This window comes from Medicago sativa, chromosome 5, assembly GCF_051527215.1.
Source record: "Medicago sativa cultivar Bolivia chromosome 5, Bolivia_mono, whole genome shotgun sequence".
Classification (NCBI taxonomy): Eukaryota; Viridiplantae; Streptophyta; class Magnoliopsida; order Fabales; family Fabaceae; genus Medicago; species Medicago sativa.
The window spans coordinates 12,929,695-12,945,975 of record NC_140753.1 but is presented as its reverse complement, the minus strand read 5'-3'; the positions used below and the strand labels follow the sequence as shown (position 1 = coordinate 12,945,975).

The 16,281-nt window shown below is 34.2% G+C and overlaps 2 protein-coding genes across 2 annotated transcripts; both read left to right on the top strand.

The window, feature by feature from the left end:
* The first annotated feature begins 2,436 nt into the window (after nucleotides 1-2,436).
* On the top strand, nucleotides 2,437-3,466 carry HIPP27 (Heavy metal transport/detoxification superfamily protein). The gene is made up of 2 exons (XM_085713607.1): nucleotides 2,437-2,829; nucleotides 2,922-3,466. The coding sequence occupies exons 1-2, from the start codon at nucleotides 2,743-2,745 to the stop codon at nucleotides 3,306-3,308; spliced, it is 474 nt and encodes a 157-aa protein (XP_085569733.1). The 5' UTR covers nucleotides 2,437-2,742; the 3' UTR covers nucleotides 3,309-3,466.
* Nucleotides 3,467-4,734: 1,268 nt separating this feature from the next.
* LOC146920180 (vacuolar protein sorting-associated protein 35A-like) lies at nucleotides 4,735-16,190 on the top strand. The gene is made up of 21 exons (XM_085713605.1): nucleotides 4,735-4,946; nucleotides 5,082-5,178; nucleotides 5,292-5,415; nucleotides 6,317-6,502; nucleotides 6,926-7,013; nucleotides 7,715-7,771; nucleotides 7,881-7,970; nucleotides 8,072-8,194; nucleotides 8,854-8,988; nucleotides 11,820-11,936; nucleotides 12,219-12,458; nucleotides 12,538-12,603; nucleotides 12,775-12,864; nucleotides 13,033-13,122; nucleotides 13,716-13,817; nucleotides 14,092-14,160; nucleotides 14,242-14,322; nucleotides 14,440-14,547; nucleotides 14,642-14,745; nucleotides 15,408-15,521; nucleotides 15,608-16,190. Exons 1-21 carry the CDS (start codon nucleotides 4,854-4,856, stop codon nucleotides 15,816-15,818), a joined length of 2,385 nt encoding a protein of 794 aa, XP_085569731.1. The 5' UTR covers nucleotides 4,735-4,853; the 3' UTR covers nucleotides 15,819-16,190.
* Nucleotides 16,191-16,281: the final 91 nt, after the last annotated feature.

The window sequence follows — 16,281 nt, the reverse complement described above, 5'->3', positions numbered from 1 at the left end:
CAATTTACTCGATTTTTAATCCTTTAAGATATTGAATATGCATCTAAAAATATATTAAATACACAATTTTCAAAGAGCGTAAGTTAATTCTCGTTTATAAATTATTTCTTACATATATTGTTAAGAAAAGTATATGTCATTATGTTCGTTTAAAATTTTGGAAAAAAAGTTGTATTTCTATCTCTTCTATTAAAAATGATTTTCTTCAAAAGTTAATGAAAATAGTTTTTCATTTTTCAGCATAAATATAACTAATAGTATAACTTTTGATAAACATTAATAAAGGAAACTTATTGTGATCCTACATGGTTTGGTATCACATAACAACAAAAAATAGGGAGAAAAATACATTAGATTTTTGATTATATAAAAATGGAATAAAGTGTTTATCTATGGATTAAAGTGCTTAAATTACATCATCCTTTATTCTTTTGTTAATATCAAATTTACAGTCACCACCCCTCTTATGTAAAATATATTAGAGAAGAATACACTTTTCTTTTATAAAATCTTGAATTACACGTTCCTCCCTCTTATGTTTAAATTTACATCCACTTCCTGTGATAAATATTTTAGTTTATTTTAATATAATCAAACTTGTAATTATTTTATTTTCTTTATTTTTGATTCACACCATTAATATATAATTGATACGCTATAATAAATTATGAAGCAATACATGATAAAATATAATTTTGGACAAATTATTAAATCTTAGGTAGTGATCTATGTAATGGTAGATGCAGCACTTAGATGTGATATTAGATAGGTGTTCTCTTCTTAGACATGCATGCTACGTACTGTAATGAAAACGGATTGTATCTAATCTGTTTTATCAAATTGCTTTTTCTGCTATGGTGGTTTTGCCTGACTTGTAATGTTTTTCTTTATATGTATATATGGTAGATGCATGTCTCCTTTAGATGTTGAATCTTATAATGGTGATCTATAATTATAGATGCAACACCAAAGACGTGATAGTAATTCTTTATTAGGTTCTCTTCTTAGACATGCATGTCGGTGTCTTGAAAACTATGGTTTGAAAACCATGGTAGATGCATGTCGGTGTACAATTTTTTCTCTGTATACGACGCCCTTTACTTTGTTGTTTCTGTTTTGTCGATCTTTATTCGATTTATGCAGAGACTTGATTATTAATAAATTTTGTCCTTCGATGTTTTATCAATTTGCTTTGTTTTACTATTTTGTTTTCGTCTGCTTTGGATAAGAATATTTATGTTTTTCTTTATATATTTGTACTTGCTAACTCACTTTCATTTATAAATATGATGGACTAAGTTAACAAACACACTCCTACCAACTTTTGATTAAAAATTAGTTTTCAAATTATTTTGAACTAGCGTTAACTAAAAGTTAATTTTGTAAATTTATTTTTAAACACACAATTGTTGTGGAATATTGTTTTGTTTGGTTTTGCCGGTGATCTCCCGGGTTTAGTTTTCTCTGGTTTTCTATTAGAGGCTGATATTGGAACACTACTTTTTATAAGTGGATAATAGAACCCTTCCTCTGCATGCTAAGATTGTTTTCGTCCATCCTTGAGCTAACTTTTAGGTTTTCTTTGGGAGTTTGGAAGGGAAAGAGAATGAAGAGTTTTGAGGAGGTGAGAAATATATAGAAAAATTGAGAAATCTTTTACATTTTTTGAAAAAGCAATTGTTTAGAGAATGATAAAATAATGTTTATGATTAATATATTTTTAATTTTAAGAATATTATAACAATATAGACTAGATTTGAAAATTCATATAAACCCTCCAAAACTCTCCTTTAATGCAAGTTTCGAGTTCTCCAAATAAGGGAGACTATTGGACTGTTGGAGTATCATATGTACTCAGTTATCTTTATATACACCATTGGTTTTCATTTGCCATTATCATTAAGAAAAACTGTTTTCCTTCTATTCAATACATCTTTCAACACTGGTATAAAATAATAAAAAATTTCACCACCTTTCTACACACACAAAATGACAAAAGAAAAAGAAAAAAAAAGGTCAAATGCATTTAAAGGTCCTTTAAGTTTTTCGTTTTTCCCAAAGTGATCATTTAAGTTTCAAAAGTCCCAAACAAGTCCTTTAAGTTTCAAAAGTCCCAAACAAGTCCTTTTAGTTTTTGAATCGTTTCAAACAAGTCATTTTAGAGGATGATGGTGATGATTCAGATGATAGCAATAAAGAGCATTATCGACCATTTGTCATACCTAAAAAGATGACTAATTTTAAGTGGGTGTTAGGAGCCAGATTTGGTACCAAAGATGAGTTGAAGGAAGCAATTACCAACTACGTTGTCTACAATAGGACTTGTTTGAAACAATTCAAAAACTAAAAGGACTTGTTTGAGACTTTTGAAACTTAAAGGATCACTTTGGGAAAAACGAAAAACTTAAAGGACCTTTAGATGCATTTGACAAAAAAAAAAAACTAATCTTTCAAGTTTCACCAGATTGTTCGATGGCTTTTTCTTTTCTTCTTTCCTTCCTTTGGCAAGTCCAATTGGAGGTGTCCCACCAAACAACTCATTGCTCAAGTAGAAACTTCTAGCAAAAGTCATGCCAAGAAGTTCATTAATGTAATCATGCATTGCCATCATAAATTTATACACTTCTTCATGCTCATGCATTGCCAATTGCCATCATAGATTTATATACACTTCTTTCTCCATTGTTTATTTGTACTTTATCTAATTTCAGCAACCATTGTCCTCTTGGTTTGTTTAACAAAATGGGTGCCTTAGATATCATCTCTGAGCTATGTGAATCCTGTCACGTGCACCACGGTCGTAAGCTTGTAAAACGCAAGCAACTTCAGGTGAAAGTATTATGCATTTTCCAAAAAAAATATATATACTAATTGTTGTTTGGTTAGGTTGAATTTGCTAAAACTAGAGAATGGTGAAATAGGTAGTGGAGATAAAAGTGAAGATGGATTGCGAAGGGTGCGAAAGAAGAGTGAAGAAATCAGTGGAAGGCATGAAGGGAGTGACAAAAGTGGAAGTGGAACCAAAACAAAGCAAACTCACTGTAACCGGTTACGTAGAGCCAAACAAAGTGTTGGAGCGGGTGAAGCACCGTACAGGAAAGAAAGCTGAGTTTTGGCCTTATGTTCCCTGCGACGTTGTTCCGACCCCTTATGCACCGGAGGCGTATGATAAGAAGGCGCCGCCTGGGTATGTGAGGAATGTGTTGCAGGATCCAGAAGCTTTGACTCTTGCACGTTCAAGTCCGTTTGAGGTTAAGTATACTACTGCATTTAGTGATGATAATCCAAATGCTTGTACAATAATGTGAGTAGGAATTTGTTGCTTTGTAAAATATGTCTTGTTGGATTGGGTAATGTAAGTGATTTGGTTGTTTATAAAATATAAATTATCCTTAGTTTCAATTTCCCAATAATGTGTGATTCGTTACGGTACAAAAACTTGTATAACAACTAACACGACAAGAAAGTTGGCTAAATGTATGTTTGAAATCTCAATAAATTGACACTATAATTTTGTTTAAGCTATAAACTAGTGTGAAAACCAATGTAATGCACGGGGTTTTGGATTGAGCGACATACTATACCAGCTTATTTGTTTTTGCGGTAAATTGGCAACATACTTGTGTTTGTCTTAAAGCCACTATTCCTAGCTTCTATTTTATCACGGTGGAAGAGTTGTCAAACAAGAGTAAAAGTAGTTGCACGCCAAACCAAACACTGGCTAAATAAGTTTCCTTGGATTTACGATTTCCATCACAAAATATCAACACCACCTCCTACATAGCTTGCCACCTTTCCCTCTTCCTCCTCTGACATCTGATCCTTCAAACTGATTATAGAAAGAGAAAGAAAAATCTCAGATATGGCAAGTGAGGTGAAAACGAAAATGATGAGAGTGCTTGAGATATGGCAAGCGAGGTGGAAATGATGCCATCATTCAGATCCTTTGTTTCACTATTCGTATGAGGCATCACACACTCATATTATTTCAATAATTTGACCAACATTAATAAAACATTTTTTTATACAAGATTGATCAATTTGGAGCAAGACTTATTTCAATCGGTGTTGCAATCCTGTTGCCTTGATTATTTGCATACAACAAGTGAAACAATCTTATACAATACAATTACGATGATCCAATTACTAGCAAGAATGATTCCAGAAATAATCCAATTCATTATGTAAATTGAGGAAGACTTACTTCATTATTATCAAGGTTTACAATTTGAGATAAGCTATAAGTTCATATTGACGACAATGTTGGTATATTTTAATTTTATTTTAAGGGACCAAGAGAAAACTTTTGAAGAGTTTGCAACTTACAACTATGTTCATAATCAATTAACTAGTTTATCATAGCAATTTATATATCCTTCACACAGTATCCTATTTGACATGTACAAACCAACAACACTTCGATGCGTGGCTTGGCGCACAACAGATATGTTGCTAGTTATAAATAAAATCAAATATCTTCTTGATAAATTGACGATTATAGTTGATTTCAGATTAAATGAATTTTAAGCATTTTTTAAATTTTAAATCTATTTTATATTTAAAATTACACGCATATTTATTTCGGACAACTCAAAAACGTGTTTACTTACTCTGTTTTTTTTTTTAATCCTTACGAGTGAATCAACTTTTTATTAATTTTTCTTTCAAAAATAAATAATTTAATTAATAGCCAATTTGGGGGTCAAAAACAGCAAAACGGGAGAAATTAAGAGGAACCATAAGCATATTCTTATTCTTAGCGGAAGTAGCACGAAGAAGAACAAAACAAGTTCCGTTGAACAAACAGTTAAAAAAAGCGATCAAAATCGAAGTTGAGAACTTCGCCGGAGAAAATGATGCTCGACGGAACCGAAGATGAAGAGAAGTTCCTCGCCGCCGGCATCGCCGGACTTCAACAGAATTCATTCTACATGCACCGTGCATTGGTAACTCCTCCGTTAAACCCTAACCTTATTCTCTCTTCTTCATTTCCACTCGCGATTCACGATTATCGTAATTTCAGACACGTCTTTGAATTTCAATCGATTTGGATCCGATTTTCATTTTCCGATTCGTTGCAGGATTCGAACAATCTCAGAGATGCTTTGAAATATTCTGCTCAGATGCTTTCTGAACTTCGCACTTCTAAGCTTTCTCCTCACAAATACTACGAACTTTGTGAGTTCTTACTTCAGAATTCAGATCCACTTTCATCTTGTGAATTTGTTTCTGTTTTGTTACTATTGCGATTGTTTATTTGTAAATTGAATTCTGTTTCTGTGATGTTTTAGATATGCGCGCATTTGATCAATTGAGGAAGCTGGAGATGTTCTTCGAGGAAGAGACTCGTCGTGGTTGCTCCATTATTGATCTTTACGAGCTTGTCCAGCACGCCGGCAACATTTTGCCGCGATTGTAAGTGGCGCTAGAATCTTTCTAATCTTGATTCCTTTATTATATAAACTGTTCAGATAGGAAATTATTACAAAATGTCCTATTTAGAGATATTTTTACCGGTTGGTAAAAACAAATATTTACCGACACAACAGTGAAAATTAGTTTTGTAGTCGTGCCGAGTACGTTTTTCCTAATTCTAGATTGATTTTTGAACACGGAGCTATGCACAATCTTATCGATACTTATACCTAATCACTTAGCTTTAGATTGATAGTGTTGTTAAATAGTGACGCTATACCTCTACAGCATAGCAGAATTCGGACAAACCACTATTGTTCCGCGATATACTATTTAGTAAATATCAAATAGATGCTATAGTAGCACTTTTGCGGAGCGGAATTTTAAGAATCCACTATCGGCGATTGACAACATTGGTTTGATATTACTTTGAGCCGCGATTGACAACATTGGATTGATATTTTGTCAACGTGAATGACGGCGTTGTTAAATAACGGCGTTGTTAAATAACGTCCATAGTGATGTTGCATAGCGGGATTTGAACAAATCACTATTGTTCCATGATACACTATTTAGTACAAAATATTCTGAAATAACTGCTACAACTCTGTTGTGTAGCGCAATACGAAGAAACCGCTATTTCCTGTGATCCACAATCGATATTCGATAACACTGGTGCATGGTGAAATTGATTATACTTGCTCAGAAACTGATCCCGGTGTAATTAATGTTACTGATGCCTTGGCATATGTTATATGTCCTTTTGGTTATGAAGCTCCCATGCTATTTTTTGAGGAGAAGGGTTTAAAGTATTGAAATTTTGAAGTTGCATCAGTTGTTTGTTTTTATTCTCTCCTATTTAGTATGCTTCTTGTTTATGATATTTTATGATTATGATTAGGTATCTCCTCTGTACAGTAGGATCTGTATACATCAAATCGAAGGAAGCTCCTGCTAAGGATGTTCTTAAGGATCTTGTAGAGATGTGTCGTGGCATTCAGAATCCTGTTCGTGGACTCTTTCTCAGAAGTTATCTTTCTCAAGTTAGCAAGGATAAATTGCCGGATATTGGTTCTGAGTACGAGGGGTAAGCACTAATCAAGCATTATTTTTTATCCTCCACTTCTGTTTGTGGTTTCTTGAGTCGAATTTGAAGTTTCTATGAACAGAGTCAGTCAGCTGTACCCTTTCAGACCATCTCTTCTTTTAGTTATATCTGGACTGCCAGCCGGATCTGAAGACATCCAAACTAATTTATTATCTCACTGCACTTTTTCAATGTTGATCAACGTTGTAAACTATTGGAGTCATTATAATATTGGATCTCCCCTCTTCATTTCCTTTTTTTTCTAAGTTTTTTTTTATTGTTGTCTTTGATTTTCTTCCGTCTCTGCAATTCAAACACTGTGATTTCTACATTTGTCTTGATGATTGGGAAGTGACATTGATTTTGAACTGTAGCAAATTAAGATTGAACCTGATATGTGGATGTCTACTCTGACAACTGTAGGGATGCAGATACTGTATCAGATGCTGTAGAGTTTGTACTCCAAAATTTCACAGAAATGAACAAACTTTGGGTGCGGATGCAGCATCAGGTTGGTTGAGTATTTTGCACATTGTTGATGCTCTCATGTTTGGACATGCATGTCTAGTCCTGTTCATGGTTCATGAAAAAACCAAACTGAACTGTAAACTGCACTGAACTAAATTCAGAAAACCAAGCCATTAACAGAAGTTACTAAATTGAACTGTCATTTGGTAATGGTTTGGGAACTGCACACTCTTAGGAATCCAGTTTGGTGAGCCCTGAACCAGCTTGTTGTATTTTAATATAATTTAAAATCAATAAGATAAATGTTACTAAATCAGTTTGCTAGTGTGGCAATAAATATGCATAATATAGAAAAACTGAAAATCTACCTTGTCTTTGCTGAAGGCAGTGCAGCCAGTGCTGCATAGTTGGCAGATTTTCATCATATTATCAGTTCGCTGCATCACTTTATGGTTGGGTTTGGTTCACAATATTATTAGCAATTCGCTTCACTTTAAGATCAGTTTGGTTCTTAAAAACGTAACAGTTTGGTTCAGTTTATTAGATCTATTTAGGAGTTCAGCTTAGTTCAGTTTGGTTTTCTCTTTGAACCAAACCATGACCAACCTTATGCATGTCGTCATAATAGTTGCATGTCATGAAGGGCATGATTTCTGGTCATGCAGGTGTAGTAATGCATGTGATAAATTCATACTCTTAGCTGACCCTGAGTTGAGGCTTGCTGTCGGGCTTTCTGGTCTGCAGGGGCCTTCCCGGGAGAAGGAGAAACGAGAAAAGGAGAGGAACGAGCTGCGAGATCTTGTAATACCCGAAGCCTGTAACTGGTTTGCTTCACTATGATGGCATTGTATACATGATCAAATGCTTATAGAAGGCTTCTCTTGCTTTTTTATCCTTGATACATTATTAGGTTGGGAAGAATCTTCATGTTCTCAGTCAGATAGAGGGTGTTGACCTTGAGATGTACAAAGATGTTGTGCTTCCTAGAGTACTTGAGCAGGTAAAAAAAAAATTTAAAAAAAAATCTTTTTCTAATTGTTAAAAGACATTTCCACTTTCTAATCGGATAAATGGTTCCGTATCCTCAATTATATTGGACAGGTCGTGAATTGCAAAGATGAGTTGGCCCAATTCTACTTGATGGATTGCATAATTCAAGTCTTCCCTGATGAGTACCATTTGCAAACTCTTGATGTGCTGTTGGGCGCTTACCCTCAACTTCAGGTTAGGGAACTTGCATTTTTTAAATACTACTTCTGGAGGATGCCTTTATACGTGTATGCTTTTTCTTCTTCCAAAACAGTGAGATTTCATTCATCCAAGAGGGTTCTGAAGAACAAACATCAATAAAATACGAGCAACGTGTTTACTGAACATTATCGAAAATTAGAGAAAGTAAAGGAAACAACTATGTATTAATTAACAAGTTTTCATTGGCTGTAACACCTGTACAGTTAGAACTTGAAGAGCGCCTGCATTTGGCATCCCCAAAATTTTGCTAAAAATACGTCCATTCAATAATTCTAAATTTGTGTCTATCCATATCCCACAGATGGAAGCCAGCATAACCATATTTTGTCACCTTCATTTGCAGATTTTTTTACAGTTAATGTTTCATGTTATGTTATGATCTGGTATTGATATTTATGCTTTTAAGGACTATTGATGATGGCACATCAATACTAGATTAAATAAATTAGTATTTGCATTCTTTGACTGCTAGTTGGCACCTGTTACTTTAGAAGTTAAAGTAACCTGCTAGTTGACTGCTAGTAAAGGATCTATAAAAATCTGTATCCAAATATCTATTACAATTTTATTTTGCAAATCCAGTAGGTATTGTCACTCAGTTTCTTTCTGTCTTTTTTGTCGATATATTTCAGTCATCTGTTGACATCAAGACAGTACTATCCCAGTTAATGGAAAGGCTTTCAAATTATGCTGCTTCAAGTGCAGAGGTTTTGCCCGAGTTTTTGCAGGTGGAAGCATTTTCCAAATTAAGCAATGCAATTGGCAAGGTATTCTTTTTGATTCGATAGATCTTGGAAACTACAGCCATGGACTGAAAACATATATAGTTCTATGTTGTGTGCTGCCTAAAAGTCATGAAGCATTCATGGTTTGTGTAATTATGCAACCAGCACACATATAACCCGAGACTAATTGATAGACTTTCCAGGAAGTACATAGTCAACTTGTTTACTTCCCAACAGGAAATTTTTAAGTGATGAATAATAATGTTCTTAATGTGCTATTATTGAAAAGAAAAATGAATTCCAAAGAAATAGTACAACATTGCTTGTTCTTCTATTTTTAGGATTGATGAAATTGTAGGGATTTAAATAGAGAACTGCTAGAGAAAAGCCCAACGTATGGCTTCAATATAGCTTATAAAGCACGAACAATCCTCATCCTTCTAGACGATTATGTGGGGTTGAATTTGACCCAAAGTCCAATATGAGATCAAAGCTGATCCTTGATTAGTTGTTGGGCCACCTGTATTGTCTTGGCACTGGAGCGAATACCTTGGGCATGAGGAGGCGTAGTAGAGGAAACCTCAAGTCCCTCATCTAAAGATGTGGATTAAATAGAGCTTATAAATATTGGACAGTTTTTACCGTATATGTTGGTTTTGTGGAGTGGAGTATACCCAATAAGAACAAAACGGATAATATTATAAGATGTAAACGATTTGATATTAAAACAAAGCATTGATCCATATTTATACTAATACTAGATTCCTATTTGATATTAAAACAAAGCATTGATCCATATTTATACTAATACTAGATTCCTAATAGTTACTAATTATGGAAAAAAAAATTTGAAACAATAATGAAGTGAGAAAATTATTCCTAAGAGGTCATGTATCAAGGTCGCGATCTGAATCATGAATAAGATCGCGTTTGAGTGAAATCTTAGCAAGATTGAAGGGAAACCACTCCTGGATCGTGAAATAGCACGATTTTGTGTGATCTTGGATGTTTATTTATGGGCACAAAATCCCGAAATAAACTATTTTCGAGTTAGGCTCTCTATGCAGCCATCTTTGTGCGGTTGTCTTTTTCTGTACAGCATGGGCGAATGTCTGTGGTCGTCTTGTGTGACCATTTTTTTGCTTTCTCTGGTCGCAATGCCTTCGAAGAATGGGGGAGATGATAATGTCAATTGCTGGTGCAGCTAATGGAATCTGCTAGGAGAAAAGTAAATTAGTGTTAGAGTTAATTTGTTTCTGTCTTAGGGGCAGTGTTTTAAAACCCGGGCTGGATGGTTGAACCGGGCCAGAGCGAACTGGAAACCAGACCCATGCCCGATTTGGTCAGGGCATTAGACCTTTAATGTATTTGAACCGGCCAAAATTCGGATGGACCGGTCAAAATTGCGTGAACCGGTAAGAATTGTCCGGTTCACAGAAAATTGGGTTTCATAAAAGTGGCACATAAGAATCGAACCCGCATGCACTGAGTTTCACGTAATATATGCTTTGATTTTAGAAAATCAATCCATATCCACCCCAGTTTACGCCCTCACCAACTATTTTTTAATAACTCTCTATCTCTTCATTATTAAAACATGAAGATAGTATACTTGACTTATTAATGTGTTAATTGTGTGGAATTTATCAAATTTGGGTTTTTTTAAATGTATGATTTTTAATTAAATTTTTTAGTTATGAAATTTATGTCATGAATATTTTTCAAATTTTTAATATAAACTGGGTCAACAACCGATATATGTCTTATTGAAGGCGTGCCTGGTGTCCAAATGCGTCAATTTGTGACACAGAACATGTGATTATATTGAGTTATGTCATTTTGCCAAATTACTGCCGATATCAGCGTGTCAGTGTCGTGTCAGTGGCATAGGGTTTGGATCCTCTCTATTTTCTATGCTCTCCATTTCCTCCATTATTATAGTTTTGGAATATAAATACAAAAGCATGACATTAAATGAGTGGAAATCTTTTTTATACCCCCCAAAACATTTACAAACTTCAGTAATGGAGAGAATGAATGGAGTGAGAAAATAAAGATGATCTTGACTCTGGCATAGTGCCTTGACCCGGTTTTGAAACACTGATTAGGGGTATTGGTTTGGGCCGTTCACGTGAGAGAGGGATCCTTTTTTTGTTTTCTCCATTTTTTTCTAATCATTTTTTACTGCTCTGTTTTTTTATTAACATTGGTGGTTTGGGCTGAGTTCTATCCATGAAGGCCCAGTATAGATAAAGAAAAGGATGATGAATTAATTTTCAATATCTACTAACTATATTTATATTATTAATATTAATATTAGTATTTCATAATAAAATCAATTAATTTTAAAGAATATATTTTTTCACCTGTTTTATTTAAAATGTTAATGTGTTTTCAAAGTGTAATTGGTTGGATAGGATCTCGCGATTCTGATTGCAATCTTACGTTTTGTGATCTTGCTACCCTCTCCTGATCTTAAGAATCACAATTTTGACAACATTGGTGTATGCTTATGCAAGCATATTATATGATACTGATAGTATAATGATATGCTGAGAGTTGTTTCAGATGATATTTATGTCTATGCATATGTGGATTGTGGGTGGTATTCCATTTTATGGGGCTTAAAATACTATAGCTGATCTTGATTCTTCCTCTTTCTTTTGTGCTCTGTTTATCTAAATATTTCTTTCACAAGTCATCACTTCAATGTTTGATTGTAAAGCATGATTTTTGACATGCTCGTTTTGAATTTAACTATCAAAGTTGTCTTCTGTTTTCTACTTCTGATTTGCATCTTTTTTTCTATGTTTAATTGTTATTGTTGTTTTGATTACAAATTGTGAAATCTGAATTCCTCAATTGTTATACAGGTCATAGAGGCACAGCCTGACATGCCCACTGCTGGAGTTGTAACTTTATATTCATCTCTTCTTACTTTCACTCTTCATGTCCACCCCGATCGACTAGATTATGCTGATCAAGTCTTGGTATGTTTCATTCTAAACTATTTGTGCTTATCCATGTTAACTTATTGAAGATTCATACGATTAATCTGATCAGCATGCAGCCTTTGACATTATTTATTTCATTAACTCATGGAAATACTTAGCTTTCAAAGAATGACAGACACTTTTTGATAATATTTATTTATCAGAATTTTTTTTTTGCATTTAATTAATCTGCGTAGTGTTATTGATTATTTTCATTTAAGGAAGCAGACTTACTCTTGGATTTTCCAAAAACAATGCCTGACTGTGTATACTTGTTAGGGAGCATGTGTGAAAAATCTCTCTGGCAAAGGTAAAATTGAGGACAAGAAGGCAACGAAGCAAATTGTTGCTTTATTAAGTGCTCCACTAGAGAAATATAATGACATTATGACTGCCTTGAAGCTTTCAAACTACCCTCGTGTAATGGAATTCCTTGACGTTCCAACTAATAAGGTCATGGCAACTGTTATTATTCAAAGCATTATGAAAAATGGAACACGCATTTCTACCTCTGACAAGGTATGTGTTATTTTACTTTCTGGTCTAACCTCTACGTTTGGTGTGAGCTTTTTTTTAACAAAGCTTGGTTTATTTGTAGGTTGAAGCATTGTTTGAACTGATAAAGGGGCTTATCAAGGATTCTGACGGGACTCCTGATGAAGAGGTCATTTCAGTACCACAGCTATTTTTTTACAATGCCTATTGTTTTGACTTCTCCCATTACATGGCACCTTAAATAATCAAATGTTGTACATTTCAATTAAAGTAGGATAAAATTTTCCTTATTTTTGTGATACTTTCTCTTATTTTTCCCATTTTTTCCTGTCCCTTTTAGTTGGATGAAGATGATTTCAAAGAGGAGCAGAATTCTGTTGCACGTCTGATCCAAATGTTTTATAATGATGATCCAGAAGAGATGTTTAAGGTGAGTTGTGGATATTTACGTGTTATGACAATAATCAAAAGAAATTTGATATGTTGCTCATGACTGCATATTTCATAGTTTACGCCCTATTCAGGGAGGGGGGTTTATGTTGTAGTTTATGAGTTCAACTTTTGCTTAACATTTGAATGGGCATGCACTAAATTGCAGATCATTGAAACTGTGAGGAAGCACATACTGACTGGAGGACCAAAGCGTCTGCCTTTCACTGTTCCACCTCTTATGTTTTCTTCTTTAAAGGTTTGGCTGACCATTTTGATTAGTCCGATGCTTCTATTTTACACTGTTTTACATTGTTTGTTGCTTAATGGTGAATTGATAATGCTGGCGGCAATGACATAGGATGGAGACGATACTAGTTTTGCATTTTGGCTTAGTTTTTATCTTGCGGTTGACTGTAATATTTCATTGACATTGCAAGATGATAATTTAATGGGATTATAGTTTTAGTAACAGGCTGCTAAGGCTTTGATTTCAAGCTGGAAATTTGTGTGGATATTTAATTTACTGTCCATTTTAAACTTCAATGAATGAGGCAACTGGGTCAGTAAGTTGCAAATTTTCATCATGAGATAGAGTTTATGTTTCTATTTCCAGCTGACAGGAGTCATATTGGAAGCTCCATTTCTCATTCAGATGAACTTTCAAAATGAGTCATATGATTGATGTTAGGTCATGTCATATTTTTTTTTTATGCTGTGGTTCCCCGTGTCTATGATTTTTTTTGATAGAAAATGCACATGTCTGTCTACAACTCCGCTGCTTGTCTTTTTCTACAGAGCCCAGTGAAATAATTTAATATTTATTTATTGTATGTACTTTACTGTCTACAGTTGGTCAGGCAGTTGCAAGGTCAAAGTCAAAGTCAAGAAGAAAATCCTTTTGGAGATGATGCATCAACATCACCAAAGAAAATCTTTCAGCTTTTGAATCAGGTAATATGCTTGTATAAAGAACGCCGGTTCTTTTATTTATTTATAAAAAATGTAACTTGCACCAACCTAATTGCGTATAAATAATTAATTGTTTACTAATATCGAGGATTTGAAGATTTGTTGGTACAATAACTGGTAGGCTAAACAATAGACATTCACTGATCGTCTCTTCTTCGTTCTTTGTTAGTGATCAATCGGTGTATTATTAGAAGATTATGTGTAATTGATTTGATTGGTTAACTTGTTTGATGATGTTTTAATCTTTATATCTCAGACCATCGAGACTCTGTTAGGTGTCCTGGCACCAGAGTTAGCATTGCAGTTGTGCTTGCAATGTGCTGAGGTACTGGAATATATTTGGTTCTTAGAACATCAAAATGATTTTTCAAACTATATTTTCTGATTTATTTTTTCTTCCGTTAAGGCTGCAAATGACTGTGAGTTGGAACCTGTTGCATATGAATTTTTTACTCAAGCTTATATTCTATACGAAGAAGAAATTTCTGTAAGTCTTACCATATAACCCCTACAAATTCCACCTCACACACAAAATCCTCTTTTTTTCATGATAAAAATTTATGGCTCAGCAGTGCTCAATTACACATTTGTGTTGTTATACCAGGATTCCAGAGCACAGGTCACAGCTATCCATTTGATAATAGGAACTCTTCAAAGGATGCATGTCTTCGGTGTTGAGAACAGGGATACTTTAACTCACAAGGCCACAGGGGTGATTATTGAATTCTTTTATTTAGCAGTGGTTAATGTCTATATTTTATTATTCTTATTTTGAATATCCTTTTTGGTGCCTTTTCATCGTATAGTATTCAGCAAAGCTTTTAAAGAAGCCAGATCAATGCAGAGCTGTGTATGCTTGCTCACATTTGTTTTGGGTTGATGATCATGATAACATGAAAGATGGAGAGAGGTTTGTTTCTAATTTTCTATTGATATAGCGTCTAGGAAATCTTAAACTTTTCAGGAATGCTTGTTTCCTTGAATTGCTCTGTTTGTAAGATTGTTTAGTGCTTCTCCTAGATTCTCTTTAGTTGAACATTAATAGTCGTAGATAGATGTCAATAATTTTCATGTCCAAATAATCCTATAGTTGTAGATAGAGGTTTGTTTCTAATTTTCTATTGATATAGCGTCTAGGAAATCTTAAACTTTTCAGGAATGCTTGTTTCCTTGAATTGCTCTGTTTGTGAGGTTGTTTAGTGCTTTTCCTAGATTCTCTTTAGTTGAACATTAATAGTTGTGTAGATAGATGTCAATAATTTTCATGTCCAAATGATCCTATTGTTGTCTATACCATTTTTCGGCAACAACTAAAGTATGCAATAAGTAACTAGAGATAAGAATGATTTAATCCAACGCTGCTATCCTCATGAAAGTGAAGTAGTGAACATATTTGCTCAGTAACCACAAAACCTGATCATAAGTTGGAAATACTGGGCAAGAAAAAAGAAAGAAGGGATGTATGATCTGTCTCAAAGTTTGAAAAGGAATATGGAAATGTATTTCTTACTTTATCTTATTATGATTCTTACTGTTTTTGTTGTTATTCTTATGTGTGTATTTTTGAACCAGAGTCCTATTATGCCTTAAGCGGGCTTTAAGGATTGCAAATGCTGCACAACAAATGGCAAATGCAGCACGAGGTAGCACCGGATCAGTAATGCTCTTCATTGAGATTTTGAACAAGTAAGATTAACATCTATAATCCTAAGCTAGGGTTGTTTTTCTTTGCTTCTCAACAGTAAATTGGAATGATGGTGTGTTTTTGCAAGGTATCTTTACTTCTTTGAGAAGGGAAACCCACAAGTTACAGTTGCTGCTATCCAGGGCCTAATTGAGTTAATTATGAATGAAATGCAAAGTGACACTGCAACTCCAGATCCATCGGCAGATGCTTTCTTAGCCACTACTATGCGCTATATACAGTTCCAAAAACAAAAGGGTGGTACAGTTGGTGAGAAATATGAACCAATCAAGGTTTGACATGTGGACGACTAATACTGCTGTGTTTGTTATGTTACACTTTGGACCAATTTGCTCATGTGATGATCCAGCAACTGCTTTGAATTGTCTTCTTTGGATTTTAACCGTGAAACCACAAGTTTGTGTTCATGATATGAGCTGACAGCAAAAACATGTTCAGTTTGGACTTCGATTCATTCACTATGTAACTATTGAGACTGAGCAAATTTTAAGTTTGCTAATCCTTTTCTCTACAAAATTAACATTCAGTTTAGATAAGTTATCTGTAGTACAGTTGCTAGATTTAAATTATTCTAGTTGTGCACAAAGGTATACACAGATTTATGGATTTCTATTGTAGAGTCTATATGCAGATAATTGTTTTTGTTCGTATTTTTTAGCGGAATTTCGGTACTTGCTACTTGGTGTTTCTTGCATAGTTTGCATCAGCATGGAATATTGTTGAAACTTGAAAGTACCTGTC

Excerpts from the sequence above, each read along its gene's own strand:
- LOC146920180 (XM_085713605.1), top strand. The coding sequence starts at position 4,854 with ATGATGCTCGACGGAACCGAAGATGAAGAGAAGTTCCTCGCCGCCGGC. Across the intron at positions 5,179-5,291 it reads TCACAAATACTACGAACTTT|ATATGCGCGCATTTGATCAA; the intron begins GTGAGTTCTTAC and ends GTGATGTTTTAG. Across the intron at positions 7,971-8,071 it reads TTCCTAGAGTACTTGAGCAG|GTCGTGAATTGCAAAGATGA; the intron begins GTAAAAAAAAAA and ends TATATTGGACAG.
- HIPP27 (XM_085713607.1), top strand. The coding sequence starts at position 2,743 with ATGGGTGCCTTAGATATCATCTCTGAGCTATGTGAATCCTGTCACGTG. Across the intron at positions 2,830-2,921 it reads TAAAACGCAAGCAACTTCAG|GTAGTGGAGATAAAAGTGAA; the intron begins GTGAAAGTATTA and ends ATGGTGAAATAG.